Source organism: Meles meles, chromosome 13 (genome assembly GCF_922984935.1).
Source record: "Meles meles chromosome 13, mMelMel3.1 paternal haplotype, whole genome shotgun sequence".
In the NCBI taxonomy this organism is placed as follows: Eukaryota; Metazoa; Chordata; class Mammalia; order Carnivora; family Mustelidae; genus Meles; species Meles meles.
The window spans coordinates 50,121,964-50,142,549 of NC_060078.1; the positions used below are offsets into that span (position 1 = coordinate 50,121,964).

Below are 20,586 nucleotides of genomic sequence, written 5' to 3' on the forward strand. Positions count from 1 at the left end.
TGTTTTGCCTGCTTTCTAAAAGTTTGTTTAACATATGGAGACTCATAGGGCAGAACGTTGGCATAGGCCCTAGAACCCTGTTGTTCAAGTTGGTTCACAGACCTGAGTTTGGGGTTCTCTCCAGACCAGCGTCCATTTTCTCATGGTATTCTCCCCTGTGTCTTCCTTGTGTCCAAATTTCCCTCTCCTTATAAGGGTACCAATCACTGGATTAGGGGCCCCCATAGTGCAATATGACTTCATCCACAAAGACCCTATTTTCAAATAAGGGCAAATTCACGGGCTGTGGAATTACAGACTTGAACATAATCTTTTGGGGGGTCAATTCTACCCACTATAGATGGCAACCTCTTCAATTTCTGGTAGATTCAGGAGCCACTCTTTCTGAATTAAATCCTGCCAGTTTTGCCCAATCTTTTCCTGGAAGTAAACATATGGCATATGGAAAGCATTTCGAATAACCCACAGATTTCCTCTGTTTCCTGAATGGTTAACTGTAAGCATTGAGCCCTTGATTGCCAACACTTAAAATAAGAGATTCTCTCCTCTGGGAGCCCAGATATGAACAGGCTTTCTAGAACCTGTGGGTGGCTCCTCAAAGGTCTCCTTCCCTAGACATCTGAGACCGGAGAAAGCCCTTTTGCCTGTTTGTGCAAGAGCAATCTGGACAAGCCCTTGGAGTTCCATGGGAACTATCCAAAACCCATCACTTACTGTAGTCTTCCCTTGACATGCTGTAAAGACTTATCCCCCCAATGTTAGGGCAAGTGCTCAGCTACAAAATTTGCTGATGCTTCTGCTGTGCTAGTTCCAAGCTCCTTGCTTGACCTCATGATTCTTCCTAAAATAGAGACTTTAGTATTGACTGGAAACACAGCACTTCTCAGCCACCGATTAAACCCTTATGAAATTCTATTATTCTCTCCCTCTCAGGTCCCACTTACTGCTACAACACCCTGAATCCAGGCACTCTCCTTCCTCTATCAGAAGAAGGGGAGCCTATTGCTGATAATTTGATAATCAGATAATTTGAGAACTCTCTGTACCTTACTCATATGTTAATTATAGTCTCATATTGAGAACCCTGAGCTAATCCTGTTTGCTGATGAATCATTCTTGAAGCTGGAAGTTATCAAGCAGCATATACTATCATTAATTGAAGAGCTCCTTTAGAACATAGTCTTCTCCTGAGATAAAATCAGTTCAAATGGCAGAATATATTGCATTTACTAGAGCTTGTTAACTAGCCAAAGACTAGAGAGTAAACATATATGTAGACAGGAAATAGGCTTTTGGAGTACTACACAACTTTAGGATGCTAGAATCCCCACAAAAATGGACAGCAAGTTAAGCAATTTTTAGATGCACTCTACTTACTGCAAAGGTGGTTATTATGAAGTTGGAGAACCATGCAAAAAGAGACAAGGTTGAAGCTCAAGCAAACACTGCAGATCATCATGCCAAACAGATAAATTTCTCCCTGAAACTACTCATAGAGCACAAATTGATTACTATCTTAAAGCAACACTGAAAAAGCTGTAAATAGACAGTTGCATTGTTTTAAATTTCATGTGGGTTAGTCATGGTGTGTGCCCTTCCTAATATTATACTTGGATCAGTGACATAGGGAAAGTGGGGGCAGGCAATACAGTACCTGAAGAGCAAAAGCTACCTCGTGACCTATATGGGATTTATTCTTGGCCTGGGTTATTAGGGTTCTGGGTTCAAAGCGTCTTACAGGGGTTTTTAATTGTTCTTTTTCTTGTCATAGTGGTCGTGATACTGTTTCACAGCATTCTATCCAGGGTCTGAAATGCTTCTGCACAGATCACATGATTTCCATGATGATACAACAGAAAGGTTGAGAAGACCTCATGGTACAGTTGGCCATAGAGATGACTGGACAATCGATCTCAAAGTGGCGAAGATCTGGATGTCTAGACTTCCCTGAATTCTACAACTTCCCACAAGCAAGCAAATGATCAGAAAGGAGGATTGAGTCCAAATATGCAAACAGGCAATGATCGGACCACATGTAAACTGAGAAACTCTGACCCACACCTCTGCAGGAACCAGTCCAGAATGGTCAGGGCTGGTCCAGTTTTCCCACTTTTGTTATTTCCAAATCAGGACCAACCAGAGAAAGCCAAGTACGTTCCCAAAGCCAATCTCATAAGATGCCTGGCTTCTAGGTAGCCTACCTCCAGCTTTCCTATGCCAACAACCTCCAGTCACAACATGCCTGAAGCCTCCCTCCCTTACCTCCTTTTTAAACTATAAATCTTTTCCCTCCTCTGCCTGCCTTACATTTCTTTTAAAAGCAAGTGATGGGGGCTCCTGGGTGGCTCAACAGGTTAAGCCGCTGCCTTTGGCTCAGGTCATGATCCCAGTGTTCTGGTATCGAGTCCCACATCAGGCTGCTTGCTCAGCGGGGAGCCTGCTTCTCTCTCTGCCTCTCCCTGCCACGCTGCCTGCTTGTGTGCTCTCTCTCTCTCTGACAAATAGATAAATAAATAAAATCTTAAAAAAAAAAACAAAAACGAGTGATGGTGGTTGACTCCCTCACTATAGCAAGTCTAGAATAAACAACTTCTGTTCATTCTCATTTGGACGGTCTTTACTTGTTTCTGTGAAACTAAAGACTATAGGTAATTGGACTTCTCTTAAAAAAAATACAATTTTCTACCACAATTCTTCTTTTACTTCTTTCAATGACTACCTTATGAAAGACCAGAACCCTTGCATCCTCTGTGTTATTCCTTTTCTTAAAAATCATTTCTGAGGGGCGCCTGGGTGGCTCAGTGGGTTAAGCCGCTGCCTTCGGCTCAGGTCATGATCTCAGGGTCCTGGGATCGAGTCCCGCATCGGGCTCTCTGCTCGGCGGCGAGCCTGCTTCCCTCTCTCTCTCTGCCTGCCTCTCTGTCTACTTGCGATCTCTCTCTGTCAAATTAAAAAAAAAAATAAAAAAAAAATCATTTCTGATAATCTCTTCTTTCCATATACTTAAGTAGTCCCCCAGACCCTTGGCATGCACCTGGCCTGCCAGGCCCTGTGGCCACAGAGCCTCTAGGAAAAATTTTAAGCTCTTTAAAACTCTTAAGAGGCACAAAGCGTGTAGCACATCATAGGCCCTTGGTGGGAGAGAGTGTCTGAAGACAGGCTGTGACGCAGGTACCGTGCGGGCTCTCTGCAGCTCTCCAGGCAAAGTCCCTTGCCTTCAGTAGCAAGAGGCAGCCTCACATGCTTCCTTCTCTGGGGCTAGAGCCTTTCCAGCCCACAGGAATGACTTTCCTCCACAGGGTGAATGACATGTGCAGAAAAGGACTGGCGGAGGTGACAAACAGGAGCAACCAAGAAGCATATGACTTACCCTGGCACTGCTTACAAAATTGACCAAGATAAACAGAAACAGGGACACTTAAAATGAACATCACATTTTTATTCATGAACTTGACCCTTTTCACGGTAAATATTGCCTGTGTATGCAATATCAAAATTATTTCCTTTTCAAAAAAAATTTTTTTGGTATTTTTTTTAGTTTTGGAAGGTACTTACCTTGCCTGTTCATGCTAACTTTGAACATGAATTTCTCAGTGTCCTCTGAAAGGATGCAGGATTATGGTGCCTCCTGGTGTGGACTATAGAACTCCTGAACTCACAGTGCTTGGGGTGGTCTTAGGTTGTGACTCCTTCCATGCTGCCTGGCCCGGTTCCCTGTGACACTGATGTTCCTGTAGTCACCATGTTCCTGTCGATGGCCTCCCTGTCACACTCTGGGCCCAGGCTCTGGTTGAGAGGTGTTGGTTGGCCAGGTCCTGTGATTTGCACATCCCAGAAACACCTGCAAAAATATCTCATCGCTTGACACAAGCATGAAAACCTGAGTGGCAAAGATAAACCGTGATTTCTTCCGGGCACTCATAGTGTGTGCTCCTTAACCCTGGGCATGAAGTGTGTTCTCTCTGCCACCACACTGCCACCCAGCCAGCCTTGGCTGCAGATGGGGAGAGGGGTTTCAAATGGAAAGATTCTCCACGTGGAGGTGCTGATTTTTCGTGATGTCAGCTAAGAATCCTTCCTATGAATCCCTACAGTTCTAAAGGGGCCATCAAGACTGCTGCCTGTGGAGGAGAGACGAGAACACAAGAGTCCCAGAGGAGAGGGCTGTTTTCTGCTCATCCGAGGGCAAGAACTGTGGATAAGCTCCACACATATCTTCATGCCAAAATGATGAGGAAACCACCCCCTCCCCACGCCGCCCTGCCCTGCTGCTGAACGTGGCCTTCAGATCAATGCTATGTCTTTCCGGGGCCACAGAACCAAGGGTTTCTCAGGCATCTTTTAGAATCACCCTAAAATGTTACCTGCTAAATATCCTACATGTGAATATGCTCAAAGGAGAAGAGGAAACCATTCACCGGGGGACAAATGCTTCATTTATTTTGGGGAAGCCTATGCTTTTCTTCTGAATTTTCTTTTATGTATAAAGTATTTGTCCACGCCCTGTTCTCAGACATTATCTTCAATTAAATTTCCACCCTTAAAATAAGCTGGCCTTATGGTGAGAAAGCATCCTGTGTGGAAGTTGGTGGAGAAATGTGCTTTTTAAGACAAATAAACCAAACACACACACACACACATACACACACACACTCTTGATGGAAGTTCAAAGCTCTTGTAAAAGGGACTTTTAGTATTTTAATATTAGCTTTTCTCAGCATGGGTTTCTAAACATTCAGAGGAAAAGGCTATAACAAATAGCCCACTTTACAAATTATATTTACTTCCAGTTCCCGTGATCCAGATTGAACGAGGACACCAAGAGCAGAAATGGGTCCCGAGGGCCAGGAGCTGGAGCTCCGAGGGCCAGGAGCAGCTCATGCATGTGTGTGTGTGTGTGTGTGTGTGTGTGTGTGTGGTGTGTATATGTGTGTGTCTTCACGCATGCACATGTGTGTGGGAAACAACACAGGCCCTCAGCACTAGTACACAACACAACCACGAATCAGATTTATGTTGGTAACAGCTTGTGTTTGTCAACTGACCCACCGGCTCCCTGCCAGGCATTTGAGGAGGAGTTCAGAGAGTGCCTGCCTAACCCAACAGGACTTACACAGTAGCATTTAGTCTTTTAACCTTCATAGTGGTTCAGAATGTTTCCTCTGACTGCGGTGGGCCTGCAGCTATATGGCTATGCGTTTACACCCTCTCTCATACACCTGTTCAACTCCAGCTTCAAGAAATAAACCACATTTGCTAGAGAACCGTAGATACCTGAACTCGACGTGGCTGCTGCTCTATTTCAGGGAAGGAAACATGAAGGAAGAAGTTTCCTGAGTGGTGGGATGAGGGGAGTTTTAACAGTTATCACAAATGTACCTATTCACATACATATTGTGCAAGACAAGTCAAAGGTACCGCCGAGCACCTCCTAGTTCTCTGAGCATTGTTACTTCCCCAGGGGTGACCACAACAGATTTCCTTGTGATATTTCAATCTTTACACGGAAACATCAAAATCAGGAACCTGATGTTTCCAACGAGGGAGTTAAAAAGAGAAAAGAAGTTTACGCATTTTATGATACATGATTTTATTTGTACAACTGAAATTATTTCCTTAGTCATCTTGATTACAAAAGCAAATTAACATGGTATGGCTTAATAACCTTTCATAAATAGATTTTATAAATTTTAGTAACTGACAGACTGCTACTTAATACTCCATAATACTTAATACTTAGTAACTTTGGTGTATATGTATACGAAATTTGTCTGGAAGGACTAGTAAGTAGGAGTGCTTTTAAAATTCAGGAATAAAATTCAGGAATAGACACTTAGATAACTGGTCAAGGGTCAGTTCCCCATCACTGGGTCAGCCAGTTAGACCTGGAGTTCTCACCCTGCCAAGGACAAACCTACGGTGGCAACTCACACTTATTGAGTAGATATTTTTAACAATTTGAGGAAGTTTATTCTTTTTTCTGCATTTAAGAAGACTATCATTAAGCACATCTGAAAACCAAAAGTTGACCACAGCTAGATACTTGTGAAAGAACTTACCACAGTGTGTCTGAAAAACCGCCTCGACTAAAGCCAGGTCATATCTCCAGTAAGTGTTTTTCCAGCTCTCTCTCTCTGGGTTTGTGTGCACACTCATACACACACACACACACACACACACACACACACACACACCCATGAAGCTCTGATACATACTCACCCAACCTACAAAAATGCCTTAATTTTACTGCTTTTGTGAAATGCCTCTAAGATACAGTATTTGGATGAGACACTGTCTTCGCTGGGCTTTAAGTCGGAAGACCAGGCAGGGTGTTGGTCACCGAGCCTCTCTGGTGAAGTTGCAGACAGAAGAGCTGCCGGGGACTTCCCGAAAGCCACCCCCACAAGATGGGAGGAGTGCTGAGTGTCCGTGACCACAAACAAGCCGTGAAGAATGGCAAGAAGCTTATGAGTCATGATCAGAATCTAGTAAACAGAAATGTCCTGCTGGAGCAGCATCGCGTTACAAACACAGAAAAGAGTGGATGCACATACCTTTTCACACAAGCTCTATGAGAGCCAAAACATTGTCTTTTCCACATCAGAACTGTAATCAGAGGTGTAGCAGTCCTTGGCCATTGTCAGCCTTACTTCTAACACAGCTAGCTTGACGGTCCCTTTTAGACTGAGCCTAACCCCACCCACTCCTGCTGTGTGAGATGAGCCCCTGCTTTCCGGCACCAGATGTGTGGTGTGCTGACGGCTGGCAGGCTGGCAGCAGTGGAATTCACCGCGGCCAAGTCAGCAATCCTTGGACCGGAGGCCACTCAAACGCCCCTTTGCTTCATACCGTTCTCGTCAGGGGACAGTGATTATTCAGTGATGGAGACTGAAGTGTCTGGTGAGCCCTCTCCCCTCACACCACCTCTCTACATCGCAAATACGGCAGCCAATCTCTCCATTGTGCTACATTTAAGAATCACTTAAATCATGATAAAAATCAAATGTCTTCCTAAGAAATGGTGCCATGATTCTAAAAAACCATTCTTAAGATCTCAAACGTTGAGCGGAGGCCCATCCCAAGGTCTCCTTGTCCCCTCCAGCCCTGGCGGGTGTGTGTGGGGGAGGAGGCTTTGACCTCACTCTAAGGCCTTGCTGGGCTCTTGTTCTGAACAAGGACATGTCGTTTGGGTCAGGTTTTTAAAATTTATTTATTTTTCCTGTTGCCCTTCTGGTGTGTGTGTGCTTCGTGTTTAAACTTTGGTGCCCTGTTTGGCGGCAACCAGAAAAATCAGACAGCTCAGGTAGTGAGCGAGGGACCCACGTGTGTGAGCACAGAGTGTGTGGTTGTCCCTGGTGAACACGGGCCAACACAGGGGTGCTGCTGAGGGCCAAAGAGGAAGGACTAAAAAAAGTCTGGACTCGCAACTTGGGTCCAGTGGCTATGTCTGCCAGGAGGGAAAATCACCAGCCAGTGTCAAGTGTACAAAGGAGGGGCCGGCAGACTTTCCGTTCTCGGTACGTTTCTTCCCCTTGGGAGCCCGTTACCTTTCCCAAAGAAATGTTAACTATCAAACGCGTCCGTTAATTGTGCCGCTGAGGGTGAAACCATCCAGTTAGCATATACACTATCATTTGCATATCTTGGACACACAGTGTTAGTGCCATCAGCTCGCGTGAGTGGTACAGGACTCTCTTCAGGCCAGTTCGGGTCTGACATGCCTAAAAATGAAAACAGATCATTTGTTCTGCACGGAAGAACCAACACTTCATGTGCAAACAGTAAGGCCTTGGCAAAACTCCCTTTGAGGTTCAAACCAAACTTTCTGGTTTCGGTGCCAATTACACGAATGTTTTCATGCTCCAGCTTTCCAAAAACAAGGTTACATTTTTGGGGGAAAGATCACATGCTCTCTTGGTAACTGGAACATAACAGAAACTGCCAATTTTGCCTTTTTATGAGCTTTGAACTCCGAAATCTGATACAAATATCTGTTGACCCGTTTCAGTCTTTTTTCTAAGGCAGCATAAAACATTAGTGAGTTAAAGGGCTTACTGCAGTGGGGAAGCTTCTATAAAAAGTTCTCTAATATAAGAAGCCTACTTGTCTTCCATCCAAGCCCACCACGGAGGACAGAATCTTCCAAATCAAGGGTGCACACGGGCGAGCCCCACAGCGTCGGCAGGACAAATGGCGTGTAGCGCTAGACCCAAAGCCAGCAAGGAATCAGTGACTCAGGAGGCATGCAAAAGGAACAATCTCGGCCGAAAAATGTTTCAAACTCCCAGATTTAAAAACAGTCAATGATCAAGTTAGGAAACACAAAAATTTTCAAGTATTTAATTAAAGACAAAAGAAGGAGTTTTGGCAAGAACCGTATTTACTGTCCATTGCAAGACCACAGCACCACAGACTACGTTCTTTCAAAAGCATTTGCTCCAGCTTTTAGCACTGACTTCATAAGTGACAACTGTCAGGACAGTGTGTGATGCAAAGGATGTGAAAACAGGAGTCTGCACGTATCCTCCCTGGCCGTGGGCCTGTGGGCGGGGCTTGGGCCGGGCTGGCCACTGCTCCCCTGTACGAAGTGGCCTCTGAGAGCCACCTACCCGCACACGTAGGGTCTGGGAGGGACCATAGGCGGTGCCCTCAGTGCAGTCAGGGTGGCGCTGGTTCCTCCTGTCTCAATTAAATGCCTCCCCACAGCGGGTAAATTTATCCCAGTAGTTAAGTAAGAAGTATTATGACTTGATACCTCCCCACCCTAGAAATGACTTATCATTTTCTTAATATCCCCTGAGAGTTCTGCCCAGCTCTCTTTCTTCTCCATAATCCTAAGTGGCTGGGCAGTAGTGGTCATTATACTTATTTTCACATCCTTTAAAAAAAAACAAAAAACAAACATAGTTTCAAAAATGCCTGAATGTAAACGGATGCAAAGTCAGACATTTACAAATAAAAAGGTTCAGAGGGAACTTTGGTTTCATTCAGACCAGAAACACTCTTAAAAAGCATTACAGAGAGTTAAGGATAGTGCAGAGAGGAACGATGTTGCTAGAATCTAGTAAATGCATGTGAAATTCTACCATAGAGTTTGTTTTCAATCCACGTGGAGGGGAGGGCTCGAGGGAGGGGAGCGCTATTACAGTCCACCAGGGGCGTCTCCTCCTCCGAGAGGCCGTCGTCGTAAAGCAGGGAGTCAGATGGGGTGGACGCGGCCAAGTCCAAGTAATCCTGGAAGAGACAGATGGCCGGTCACCCCACTCACAGGTAGACTTGCCCCCAGCCCCTTCCCGCCCAAACGCAGAAGGCCTGGGTGAGTCCCACCCCGTGCTGGCTTACTAGCCTCTCTGTGATACCTGAGCCCTGGCCAGACAGCCCCTCTCCCAGCCTCTGCTTTGCTGGCCCTGCTCCACAGCCCTCTTTGCTCCCTCTAGAAATTCACCTTCTTGAAGGGCAGAAATGGACTCTTTTGTTGCCTTAGTGCTACCTCTGCAGCATGAAGGGGTACCACACCCAGCACGGGAGAACTGGCCTGTTTACCAAACCTGAGGCTCCCGGAGAGCTCACTGCAGCCCGTTACTCATGTGGGAGGACCAGGAAGCATCTTTGATGTGCTGGACACTTTTCAGCTTTCCTCTGAGGACCCCTACCATCTAGAACAGCACGTCAGGGCCAGAAATCTGAAGTTGTCGATGTGGGCTGGCCATAGGGTGCTGCTATGGGCTTCAGCTCCTAAGCCTGATGATTTCCCAGTGCCTGCCCCTGCTGCCACCCTTGTTCAATGTGTCAAGAACAGTTCTAGCATTTTCCTGGCTGTTTCTCAGTTCTGTCCTAGGAAGGTTGGTTCTCTTGGCATCACCTATTATTTTTATTTAAGGGAACCCTGTGTTCCTAGGAGCTGGAGGCTTGGCCCAAGTGGTACACTGATGTTAGGTTTTATTACAAGCAATCTACACTATGCACCTTTGTTTTTGTGTATGAAGAAATGCCAACTTTTAGTAAATGTGTCAGTGCGAAGATGTAACCCTGAAAGCAAGATCTGCGCCTGTCTTGTTTACTCGTATTCCTAGCATCTGAGACCGAATATGGCACATAGCAGTTGCTCAATAAATATTAGCTGAAACTTGTTGACTTTTTCATTTACCTACAGAGTTATAAGCTGTCAATGGGCTTAATCTAGGCTCCCAGAGATGCTTTATTTGGACTAGACTGAGCTTTTGGAAATTTAAATGAGTTATTAACATTAGAGATTGGAAAACTTAACATAAATATCCTTTAAAATTCAGAAGATCTGATACTCTGACACTCCTATTCCTCTAGACTGTGTGTGGCTACGGTGAGGGGTCCTTCAGAGGGGCTGGCGTGCTCCTGGCCGCCACAGTCCCCACCAGTCCTTAGCTACTTCCAACCACCCACTGGGCCCCTCGCGGCATTTGAATTTAGGATACCCGCTTCAACTCTACTCTCTCATGTCCTGTTACTAAAAATTATTTTGACCTTGAAGATTTGCCTCTCACACCTATCTGTGGAGAGTACCTTCGAAGTATAAAGGGAAGAATCTGGGTTTCTTTATGATTTGAGAAGAGGCCCGGCTCAAGGAGAAGGGTTCAGATACTAGCTGCCCTCAGGAGACAGCGTGACCACCCCCCTTTGTGCAGACCTGCTCTGCCCCTGCACTGGGAACTCCATAGAACTGGGGTGAGGCGGGCGTCCCCCCGCTGCCATGTTCAGCTGAAAGATGGCCGACACCAGCAACTGGCTCCAGGTACTCACTCTATTCTTAACCATCATCTTCTCGAGGTCTTTGCTGATGTCAGCAAACACCGGCCTCTTGTCCGGTTCCTGCTTCCAGCACTGCAGCATTAGGCCGTACCTGGTGGGAAGCACGGGTGGGCAGTTACGACCCAGCAAGGACTGCCCAACCACAGCCGCTGCACCTGGCACCGTGCCCTGGGCCCAGACGGCTCTGTTCTCAAACCCTAAAGCCGTCTCTGCATCACTGACATTCTTCTCTGAGCTGGGCCAGGATCTGAGGGGTCACTAGGCGCTCAGGGTGCGTGGTGCTGTGGTCCAGCATCTTCTGAGTCTCTTCCTCTCCCTTGAGAGAGATTTGTCTTCACTTTCCTTTCAGAGATGTTGATAAACAGCTGAGAGGATGCCATACCCACTATGGTGGCAGAGGGAGCAATACCAGTCTTCCAAACTCTCAGGAAATATGACTGGTTGTAGAAACAGACAAACGAAACTTCTGCCAATTATACCTCTGTCTGCTGCCTTCCTCACTTCCCCATTTCCCTGGGTCCCTGGCACAGCTGCTGGGCCCCTGGGCTGCCATGTGGCTGTGCGCTGGGCCAGCCGGCTGCTAGCTCAGGCCACCCAGGGGGATGGCACCTGCTCACCCTTGCACTCCCACACCTAGCCCCGAGCCAGGCATGTGGCAGGTGCACAACAGATTCTGTGGGATGAATGGATCAGCACGTTTCTGCCTGTGATGGCCCCGTTCTCAGGTGTTCTCAGCCTGTCCTCTGAGAAGCATCTGCTGGAATCACTGTATGTGAAGGTGTTCTTGGGCAGCGGTGCTGAGTCTTCTTGCCTGCCCCTGTCGACCTCTATACCTCCATGTGGGCACTCCCCAACATGCACCCCCAAGGTCATTCTGAATTACCTGCCCCCCCCCCCCACCAAGGGCAGGGATAGGTCTTGGGCTTAATCTGCAACCTGGGCCTGAAGAACCCTTTGATCCTTCCTACTACTTCTCATTGGCCCTACTCTCCATCCTCCATGTCTCCCTCCCCCTCCCCCCTCCCAACCCCGGTCCCAGGAAGCACACTCAGCCCCCAGCAGAATCAGGGTCCCCAGCATCTGCCATCGTGCCCAACAGTGATTCTCTGACTTCTGCCTTGGCGTGCTCTGCCCTGTTGTTACCCAACACCTAGTTCACCCTGTGCCCAGGGCTGCTCAGGCACAGGGAGGGAAGGAGTATGGACCAAAGCAAAGCTGGCTCACATCTCCTCACTGCAGTTGTCAGGCCTCTCCATCCGGTAGCCTGTCTTTAGAAGGTTGAAGAGCCGCTCTGGAGGAATCCCGGGGTAGGGGTTGCCCCCTAGAGTCACAATCTCCCATAGCAGGACACCGAAGGACCACCTAAGGGAAGCGAGACGACCAGTGAGAGGCCATACGAGGCTCAGCAGACCAGACGTCCCTCCTCCCAGCAGCTGTTGACCCCATCAGCCCCCAGGGCAAAGAGCCAGCCAAGGCCTGACTGCACGGACAGGTGTGGAATGGGGCGGGGAAGAAGGTGTCTGACCACCCAGCTGTCATGCCTGCAGTGCTGAAGCCCCATGAAGCCACTGTCTGGGCTTAGGCCCCGCACCGACAAGGGGTACTTGGGTGGCCTCGTGGGGACGCACCAAACCATCAGAGGTAGCACAGGGCAGCTGAACATATACAGCAACACTCAAGATGGGGACCTAGGCCACGGGACACAGGGTTGCCCGCACAATTCCTTCACCTTTCCTGTGGGCTTGGAAACTTTCATAAAATCTTAGAAGACAAAAGGCACTGCTATGAGAAATATCTAACTGTGAGGGAAAATTTACTGTGAAGTGGGAACAGAATCGTATCACAAAACAGCATTATCACAGGAGCCCACTTAGAGCAATAGGAAGCATATACCGGCACACCACAGAAAACACTAGGACGTCCATGTATGCCGGGACTGGCAGGAGTTACTTAGGGGCAGTGGGATCCAAGTGACTTTCAGTGGCTTTATTACCCTTTTCTCTGCATTTTCCAACAGTCTACAGTTGGCTTTACGTCATCTGAACACAGCTGTTTAGTACTGCTCAGGCACTGCCTTTCCCCAGCCCACAGTATTGAAGACATGCGTGTCTTGGATGGCACAACATTCAGAAATGAGTCTGTTGTGTTTTTGAAAACTATCAAGTCTTGTGTTTGACCTGGAAGGCTAAGTTTTGGTTCCCATCTTTGAGCAGTAAGGGACACACCAGCTTATCAACTCACTCAAGGCCAGCCTACCTGTGGGTGGGGACCATTCCACTCCCAGCGGAACTTGCCTGAGTCCAGTCCACGCTCAGGTCCCCAGAGGCGAAATGTTTGGCTGGGCCTGGGTGGCACTAAGGTGCCCAGAGCAGAGGGAGGGGCTGGGAAGGGGCGCATTCAGCGGAATTTGCAGTTCCCTACTCTCAGCTCTCATGCATTCCCCTGTGACTCTCAGAACCAACGTCTGGGCCCCTGCCATTTGCTGAATGAATACACGAAGCCCCCTCAGCTTGGGTGGGGGGGTCATCGCAGATGGTTGGTGTGAGCCAACAGGCACTTGTTCCCCAGCCAAGCTGCCCAGAGAGGCCTCATGGCGCACCGTATATGTAACCTTGACCCCAGGAAGGCAACACCCACACTTACACATCACTTTGGGTGGTGTAAATGTGATCAAAAAGAGACTCAATTGCCATCCATTTGACTGGAATCCGACCCTAAAAAGGGAAAGAAGGAAAGGCATTAATAACACTCTGACACCCTGGGAACCAGGGGTGGGAGGTGTGGAGGAGGGTGAGGCCATGCCCCAGGCATTTCCAGCTCTGGAGGGATGCTGAGTAATGCCGTCCAGAGTGCGTCCAGATGCAGAAATGGCAGCATGGCCTCAGAGGGGCTGTGATTCTAATCTGGGTCTCCCAGGCATGGCTGAGATGCTGAAGGGAGTCAGCTGGCCTGCCCATAGCTACGCAGGGCATCCTTGTCATGCACCACATCTCTAGTGAGAAGAAACCGAAGGAATCACCACCGTGCCCATGTCAGGCCTCCCTATGGCCATGTCCAGAGGGCTCTAGGTTGCCCTGGGTGGTGATGTCCAACATGTGGGCCAAGATCGTCATCCAGAAGATCTCCCCCTTTCTGAGGTGAATGAGTTTGAGAAACCAACTTCCAGTGTTTCTGTCTTGGGGACTTCTGACATAAAAACACTAAAAGCTCTTCCGAGAGGGCCTGAGGGAAGAAATCTGTTTCCATGCCTTGGGACTGTTTTTTTTTTTTTTTTTTACCTATGGCTTTGTCCCTGAGCCCTGCTAGCATCCTCCGAGACAGTGTCCCCACTGTAGAGGTGCTGGGGCCACACCTAATGAATACTTTCCAATGCAACTCAAGGAAGGGTTTTTGAGTAGGTCAGTCTTAGGACAAAAATCAACCAAAAATGTGTGCATTGCATTTTAATGCAACATGTCCTATAATTTCTTTTTCTTTAAAGCATTCTTTAGTGTTTACATCCTTAATGAAGTGTGATTTTCTGGGGCACATGTTTGTAACAACACTACCTGTCGCCTGGGCTCTCCAGGAGGCCTCATGTGTAGATACCTGCACTTCCTTGCTCCATGACATGGGCTGTTCTTAGGGGACCGAGAGCAGGAAGTAGGAAGCCTTTGTCCACACCCCTGCACAGGGCGGAAAGCAGCCCCTCTCCACTTCCCCTTCGGCAGTTCTGAGAGATGCCGTTGCAACAGAAACCCCAGAAGAAATGAAACCTCAACCTCACAGCCTGTGGCGACGTGGGGCTTCTCCGGGCCCCTTACAGCAGATCTGAGGGCTACACAAGTGGTTTTTTGTATGTTGTTTTGAGCAGTGTCTGTTCTGAGGGCCAGTCAGCCGTGGCTCTTAAACGACCCTGTGAGTGGTCCTGTCTGGTTTGTCACAAGGAGGCTGCAGGGGAGTGACCGACAGAGCAGTGGAACTAGGAGGGTTAGGACGAGGGCCACAGGGAACTGGATGACACAGCGAAGCAGACTTCCCCAGAAGGGCCCCAGTCCACCTATTTCAGAGGTTTGGAGAAAGCATCTGAGAACCTCATGCCATGTTTCTGGACTCTCTCCAGGGCCTCCCTATGAGCCTTCCAAACTCACCCAGTCGGGGGTTCCCAGGCCCCTGGCCCAGAGGAAACCCTGCCCCTAAAGTGGTTCATTCCTTTCTGCCTCAGAATGACTGTCATGCTCAACTGTATTGACTTCAGTCTCCTTTGAGTAAAGAGCTAAAGCTACACAGAGGGAACAGGGGACATTTCACCCTGTAGAAGCAAGACCCTGTCTCTCTGCGGAAACTACTATCATTTCCACAGCACTGGGTGACCTTCAAAAGCGGTGGTGATTGGGACGCCTGGGTGGCTCAGTTGGTTAAGCGGCTGCCTTCGGCTCAGGTCATGATCCCAGCGTCCTGGGATCGAGTCCCACATCAGGCTCCTTGCTCGGCAGGGAGCCTGCTTTGCCCTCTGACTCTGCCTGCCACTCTGTCTGCCTGTGTTCTCTCTCTCTCTCTCTGACTGATAAATAAATAAAATCTTAAAAAAAAAAAAAGCGGTGGTGATTAAAACCAAGAGAGGCTGCGGGGCCCCAGCTCCCCAGTGGGTGCCCTGAAAGGTTGGGTGTGGCCCTTAGGAAGAGAAGAAACAGACCCAGGTGAGCCTGAGCTGGGTCTCTGGGGACCCAGGAATCAGGGAAGGATTTGAAGTTGAGGGCTAGAAGTTCACACGCTAAGATTCTGCTCTCCACTCCCGCGGTGTTCCAAGGGCTCCGCCCCACCCACTGTGGGAATCCTGCCCCCTGCCCTCCACCCTGCCTGGGAGCCCTGAGCCACCCACCCCAGGGGACCTGGTACCTTGCTCCTCTTCACGTAGGAATCTTCTTCATAAACATCTCGGGACAGGCCGAAATCAGAAATCTTCATCTTCCGCCCCTCTGCTACCAGAACGTTTCTGGCTGCCAAGTCCCGATGGACAAGCTGCGAGGAAGACAACAGCAGGGACCCCTATAGCCTGGGTCCCCATCACAGGCAGTGGGGGCCCGGGAGGGCGCGGCACACACCTTCATCTCCGCCAGGTACCGCATCCCCCGAGAGATCTGCCAGGCGAAGGAGATGAGGTCGCCCATGGTCAGGGCCCGCTCCCCGGGGCTGTCCAGGTAGTTGGAACTGCGGCTGCCCCCGCTGCCCACGTCGCCCGGGCCCGCCTTGCGGCTCTCCCGGAGGAAGCCCCGCAGGGAGCCGTACTTGGCGTACTCCACAATGAGGAAGAGTGGCCCTGGGGGGCGAGAGGGGGCTGTGAGCTGGCTGTCTGCAGGGTCCTGGGCCATCAGAAGTCGGGCCAGCTCTGGGAGCAGGGAAGGAGGCTGTAGGGTCTTCAGGCGGGCTCTGCACCCTGCCAGAAGTGGGCAGAAGGATACAGCCCCGCTCTGGCCAGTGGCCTGGGCACTATGTAGCACGAGTTACGTGTTTCAGTCCCGGCTCACTCGTGCATGGCTTGCTCTCCTTGTGCTGCCCGTGTTAAAGCAGGCTCCCTGGGCAGCTGAGCACAACCCACCAGGGCAGTCGGCCACTGTATGCAGTGCTCCCCTGGGAGGCACGCCCCTGCTGCTCGGACGTTGTGTCTTTCTATACCCTCGTCCCTGCTGCAGCTCCGGCTGGGGATGGCTGATGCAGGTGGAGGATGGGAAGCCTCACATAATGCTTCCTCCCTGCTCCCAGCTCTCAGCATCTCTGAAGCTGCCGTCTTGTCCCTGGCCCAGCTTGGAGTCCTGCTGGTGCCAACCAGCATCCTTGCTGCCCTCTCCCTGGTGCACCTGTCCTCTCGTACCCATGGCATGCACATCTGTGCACACGTGCACACATAACAGCGAAAGGCCCTTGTGTTGTACAGACCAGGCCAATCTCCTGTGTCCTTATGTGAGAAAGGGTGACAGTGCCTTCACCGTGTAGGACTAGGGCAGGGGTCACTTGGAGGTCATGGCATGCCTAGTCCCCAGGAGGTGCCCAGGACACACCACCTATTTCTAGAACTCCCTGCCCTGGGCTCCACCTGGAATAGGGTGCTGACAAACCAGGATGCCATCAGAGACCTCGGAGCAGCTGCAGCCCGCCCAGGGAGCACGCTCAGAGCAGAGGCCTCACACCAGCACTCCTGCAGCAGGCCCTCCTGGTCCTCTGACCAACACGGGAGGGGACATGCTCCAGGTGGGGGCCAGAGCCACAGAGGACAAGGAAGGGGAAGGAGGAGGAGTGAAGGAGCCCAGAAGCCCTGGCCTGCATCGGGTAGCTGCCAGTCCCTTGGCCGGCCTTACCATCCTGGCTGCAGGCCCCGTACAGCTTGATGACATGCGGGTGGTTGACCTGCTTCAGGAGGTTGAACTCTGACAGCAGGTCCCGCAGCTCACTTGGGGAGGCGTTCTCTGAAATGCATATAAACACAGCGAGTCGAACAGCAATCCCTTCTAGAAGCCTCTTCTGTGAACAGTCTGGGTCACTGGACCCACAAGGTAGGTCTGCACAGACCCTGCTTATCTCCTTCCTAGATAGCGTACCCAGCTTTAGACAAGGTCCCCAAGGACCCTGCTGCTTGGGGCTTCTCTTAGCCTGTAGGATGGTCAACAGCGGCCTCATCTGCCCCCAGGGAATAATAACCCCCAGCAGCCAAGTTCTACATCAGTAGGGTCTTTCCATAAAAACCCTCCTAGGACCAGGCTGTGTATGTATGTGGTAGTATTTCTCTGCAATTGCCATCTCTTACCTTCTGGAAGGTAAGAGGACTATCTCATGTCCTAAAACCCTTGCTGACCAAGCACTCAACAGGAGGGTGAGGCTCTGGAGAAAGCTGGGAATGATAGGACTTCACAGAGGTGGCCTCCTGCCACGCTGAACACATGCATCCTGGGGTGGGCAGGGGCAGAGCTGTGCTTGGGCTCCCACCAGGAGCTGAAGCCTGATGGGAGGGGTGTGGAGCCAGAGGCAGGGGCTGCACAGGCCTCCCGTGGCAGCTGCCCCACAGCCCACTGCCGAGCGATACCTCATCGCCTCCTCTGGCCACACGCTTCTCTGGAAGAGAGAGGACAGCTGGGGGAGAGGGTGTAGGGACCCACATATGGTGGCCTGGAGGATGGTCTCAGTGGGCCCCCTTAGTGCCTGGGGCCTCAGGGGGGATGGAGAGACCCCATTCTGACAGCCTAGGGAAGCATCAGAAGCACCCTGCACAGTGTAGCCCAGAGTGTTGCACTGGCCGACTTGTGCCCACTGTATGGCCACTGGGCCCTTGGTCCATGTGAACCAGGGTCTGGCCATGGCAGAGGGCCATCCACCCAGTCTCTGCTCAGAAACACCAGTGAGAGTATGTGTGTGGGTGAGTATGTGCTTACTTAGGGCCAGAATTGTGGCACGACTTGTCACAGAGGTGGGGCAGACCCACTGGGGGGCCGTCAGGGATTGGGCCAGGCAGGGCCCCAGGGGCCAGGGGCCAGTCCTTACGGTGGCTTCTTCACCAGCACCCCCAGAGGCACCTGGCTGAGAGGAATGAGTGGGGCGGACTAGGGTGGGAGAGCTGTCAGTTCAAGACCAAAAGGGCTTTTAATTTTTTAAAAACTCCGAACTTTACCCAACATTAGTTGGGTGCAGAAACAGCACCACTCTAGAACCTTCCAACGGAGGAAAGTCCTTTTGCCCTTTTTCTCCAGGGACCACCCTGGCCCGTGCCCATCCATGGCATGGGTCTCCCGAATGCAGCCACTCAAGAATAGGAATGGTTGGGGGGCTCTTTAGAAAGCGCTGGGCTGGCTGCCAGCACTCTGGTTTTCAGGGTGGCTCCATCCAGCCCTCAGGGCTCCTAGAGAGCCACCTGTGTACACTGCCTGGACAGGTACCTTTCAGCATCTTCACAGCCACAGTCGTGTACCCTGCTTTGCCTTTAAGCCGGAAGGCTGTTGCTTTAACCACTTTTCCAAATTCGCCTTCTCCCAGAGTTTTCCCAAGAACCAAGTTCTTCCGAGGGAATTCCCACTTTGGATCCTCCTATGTGGGGTTGAAGGAAGGGGAAGAAGAGGAGAAGGGAGAAAGTCGGTGAGGGTAAGAGGAAAAGAAGATGACAAGGCCCATCAATGAGCCCCCAGTGGACAAGCTCCAGTGTGCAAACCATTGCCACCCGACCTAGTGGGCAACGGGCATGCCCCTGTACTGAGGGCAGGACCCTGCACCTTATGGGAAGACCACTGTTGCCACAGAATGGCCTTGACACTGGATGCCTGGACCTTGCTTGTCCCCGGTTTACTGAACATGCCCTCAGCCATCCCAGGCCCATGTCCTTGTCTCTCAAACAAGGAATTCAGGGCTTACTTAGTCCCTGGTGTGGGGGTTGTGTGTGTGGTTCACATAGGAGTGTGGCCTCTTCTCTGGGAGCTGAGCCCAAGCTTCCTGGTGCTGCCTCCGCTTTGGACACTAGGTCCACAAGCCACTGATGTCCTACAGACCAGGCCCCAGTCTGTCCTCCCCAGAGATCCAAAAGATCCCCAAAAAGACTCTATTGGCACCAGAGGCCCAAGCTGCCCAGGACCCCCAGCTATGGATGCAAGTGTCCAGGGAGATTTCCCCATGGGCTGCCCCAGAAAATGTACCACAGTGGTACTCCTGACTGGGGATGCCAAAGACTGTCCTGGGGATCCTGGGACCTCCCCTCCTATGCCCGCACCAGGCACCCATTGCCCTAACTCTCCCTGCAGCTGGATGTGGGTGGCCTGGAGGCGCTGCTCTGACCCACACAGATAGCCCCTGCTGAGCCCAGTCGTGCTTCCCAACACCCAAATACAGGTGTGTGCACTCCTCGTGGGCAGAGGCAGTCTCCTCTCAGCACCGTGTCTCGGGCTCGAGCATCATCGTGGTTACCCTGGCGTCCTCACCTCCGCCCTGCCCTGGAAAAGAATTCACTGCACGTGGAAAGGGCACTGAGCCTGTGCAGACTGCACTGATCTGATCTTCTTAAAAGATGTGAAAAGTTCTCCCCACTTCATATGAGACAACTAAGGTCAAGCAGTTGAGCAGTGTGTCCTCAGAGCCAGTCGGCGGAGCCCTTGGGCCTCAGGCTGGGCTCTGGCTTCTCTGTGCAGAGGGTCCAAGGTGACATCGGGCGACGGCAGTGTGAGTCCCCCTGCACGAGCACCCACCAGCACTGCCCTTCCTGGGACCCCACCACAAACTGCCTGGGTTTATAAAGCAATCAAATGGCTCAGCCCAGAGGCCTGCTGTGGAGGCTGAGATGGTTCCCGGGACAGGGGTCACAGACCCCGTCTGCTGAGCGACTGGAACTAGGAAAGCTCGGAAAGAGGCCGCGGGGTCTATCATGGGAGGGAATGGCTCCCACGGCCCAGACCAACCCTAAGGGGTGAGCACCCTTGGGTGGCTCCTCCTACAAGCTGTGGCCGCCTCCCAGCCCTGGTTGGGTACTGCCAAAGGCCGGGTGACTCCTGAGCTTTCTGGTTGGAGGCTCCTGCCAGGCCCTGGAGGTGGAGCTTCTACTCACACACACCTCTCCTCTCAGTCCCTCTTAGAACCTGGCTTCCTGCTCCCTAGCAGTTGCCCGCAGGGATACAGAAGAAGCAGGGCGCAGGGAGGGGAGCCCTAGCCAGGAGGTCCCGAGGAGCACACGGTAACTGCAGGCCCAGGCCCTTCTCGGAGAAGGGGGATTGGGAGCCTGCTGGCACTGGATGGCCTGTCAGCGGGCTGGTTACAGGTCCTGGGGCCGGCCTCTGCTGCAGCTGGCCCAGGGGC

General features: G+C 51.0%; 1 protein-coding gene across 1 annotated transcript in view; it reads right to left on the reverse strand.

Moving 5' to 3' along the window:
- Window positions 1-5,602: 5,602 nt before the first annotated feature.
- RET (ret proto-oncogene) overlaps window positions 5,603-20,586 on the reverse strand; it is a 51,069-nt gene continuing 36,085 nt past the window's right edge. Inside the window, exons 12-20 of the mRNA XM_046027360.1 lie at window positions 18,690-18,837; window positions 17,121-17,228; window positions 15,870-16,084; window positions 15,664-15,786; window positions 13,429-13,499; window positions 12,010-12,147; window positions 10,777-10,876; window positions 9,087-9,234; window positions 5,603-7,721 (exon numbers count right to left, since the gene is read on the reverse strand). Of these exons, the coding sequence (XP_045883316.1) occupies window positions 7,564-7,721; window positions 9,087-9,234; window positions 10,777-10,876; window positions 12,010-12,147; window positions 13,429-13,499; window positions 15,664-15,786; window positions 15,870-16,084; window positions 17,121-17,228; window positions 18,690-18,837 (1,209 nt within the window). The 3' untranslated portion in view covers window positions 5,603-7,563. The remainder of the gene's footprint in view (window positions 7,722-9,086; window positions 9,235-10,776; window positions 10,877-12,009; window positions 12,148-13,428; window positions 13,500-15,663; window positions 15,787-15,869; window positions 16,085-17,120; window positions 17,229-18,689; window positions 18,838-20,586) is intronic.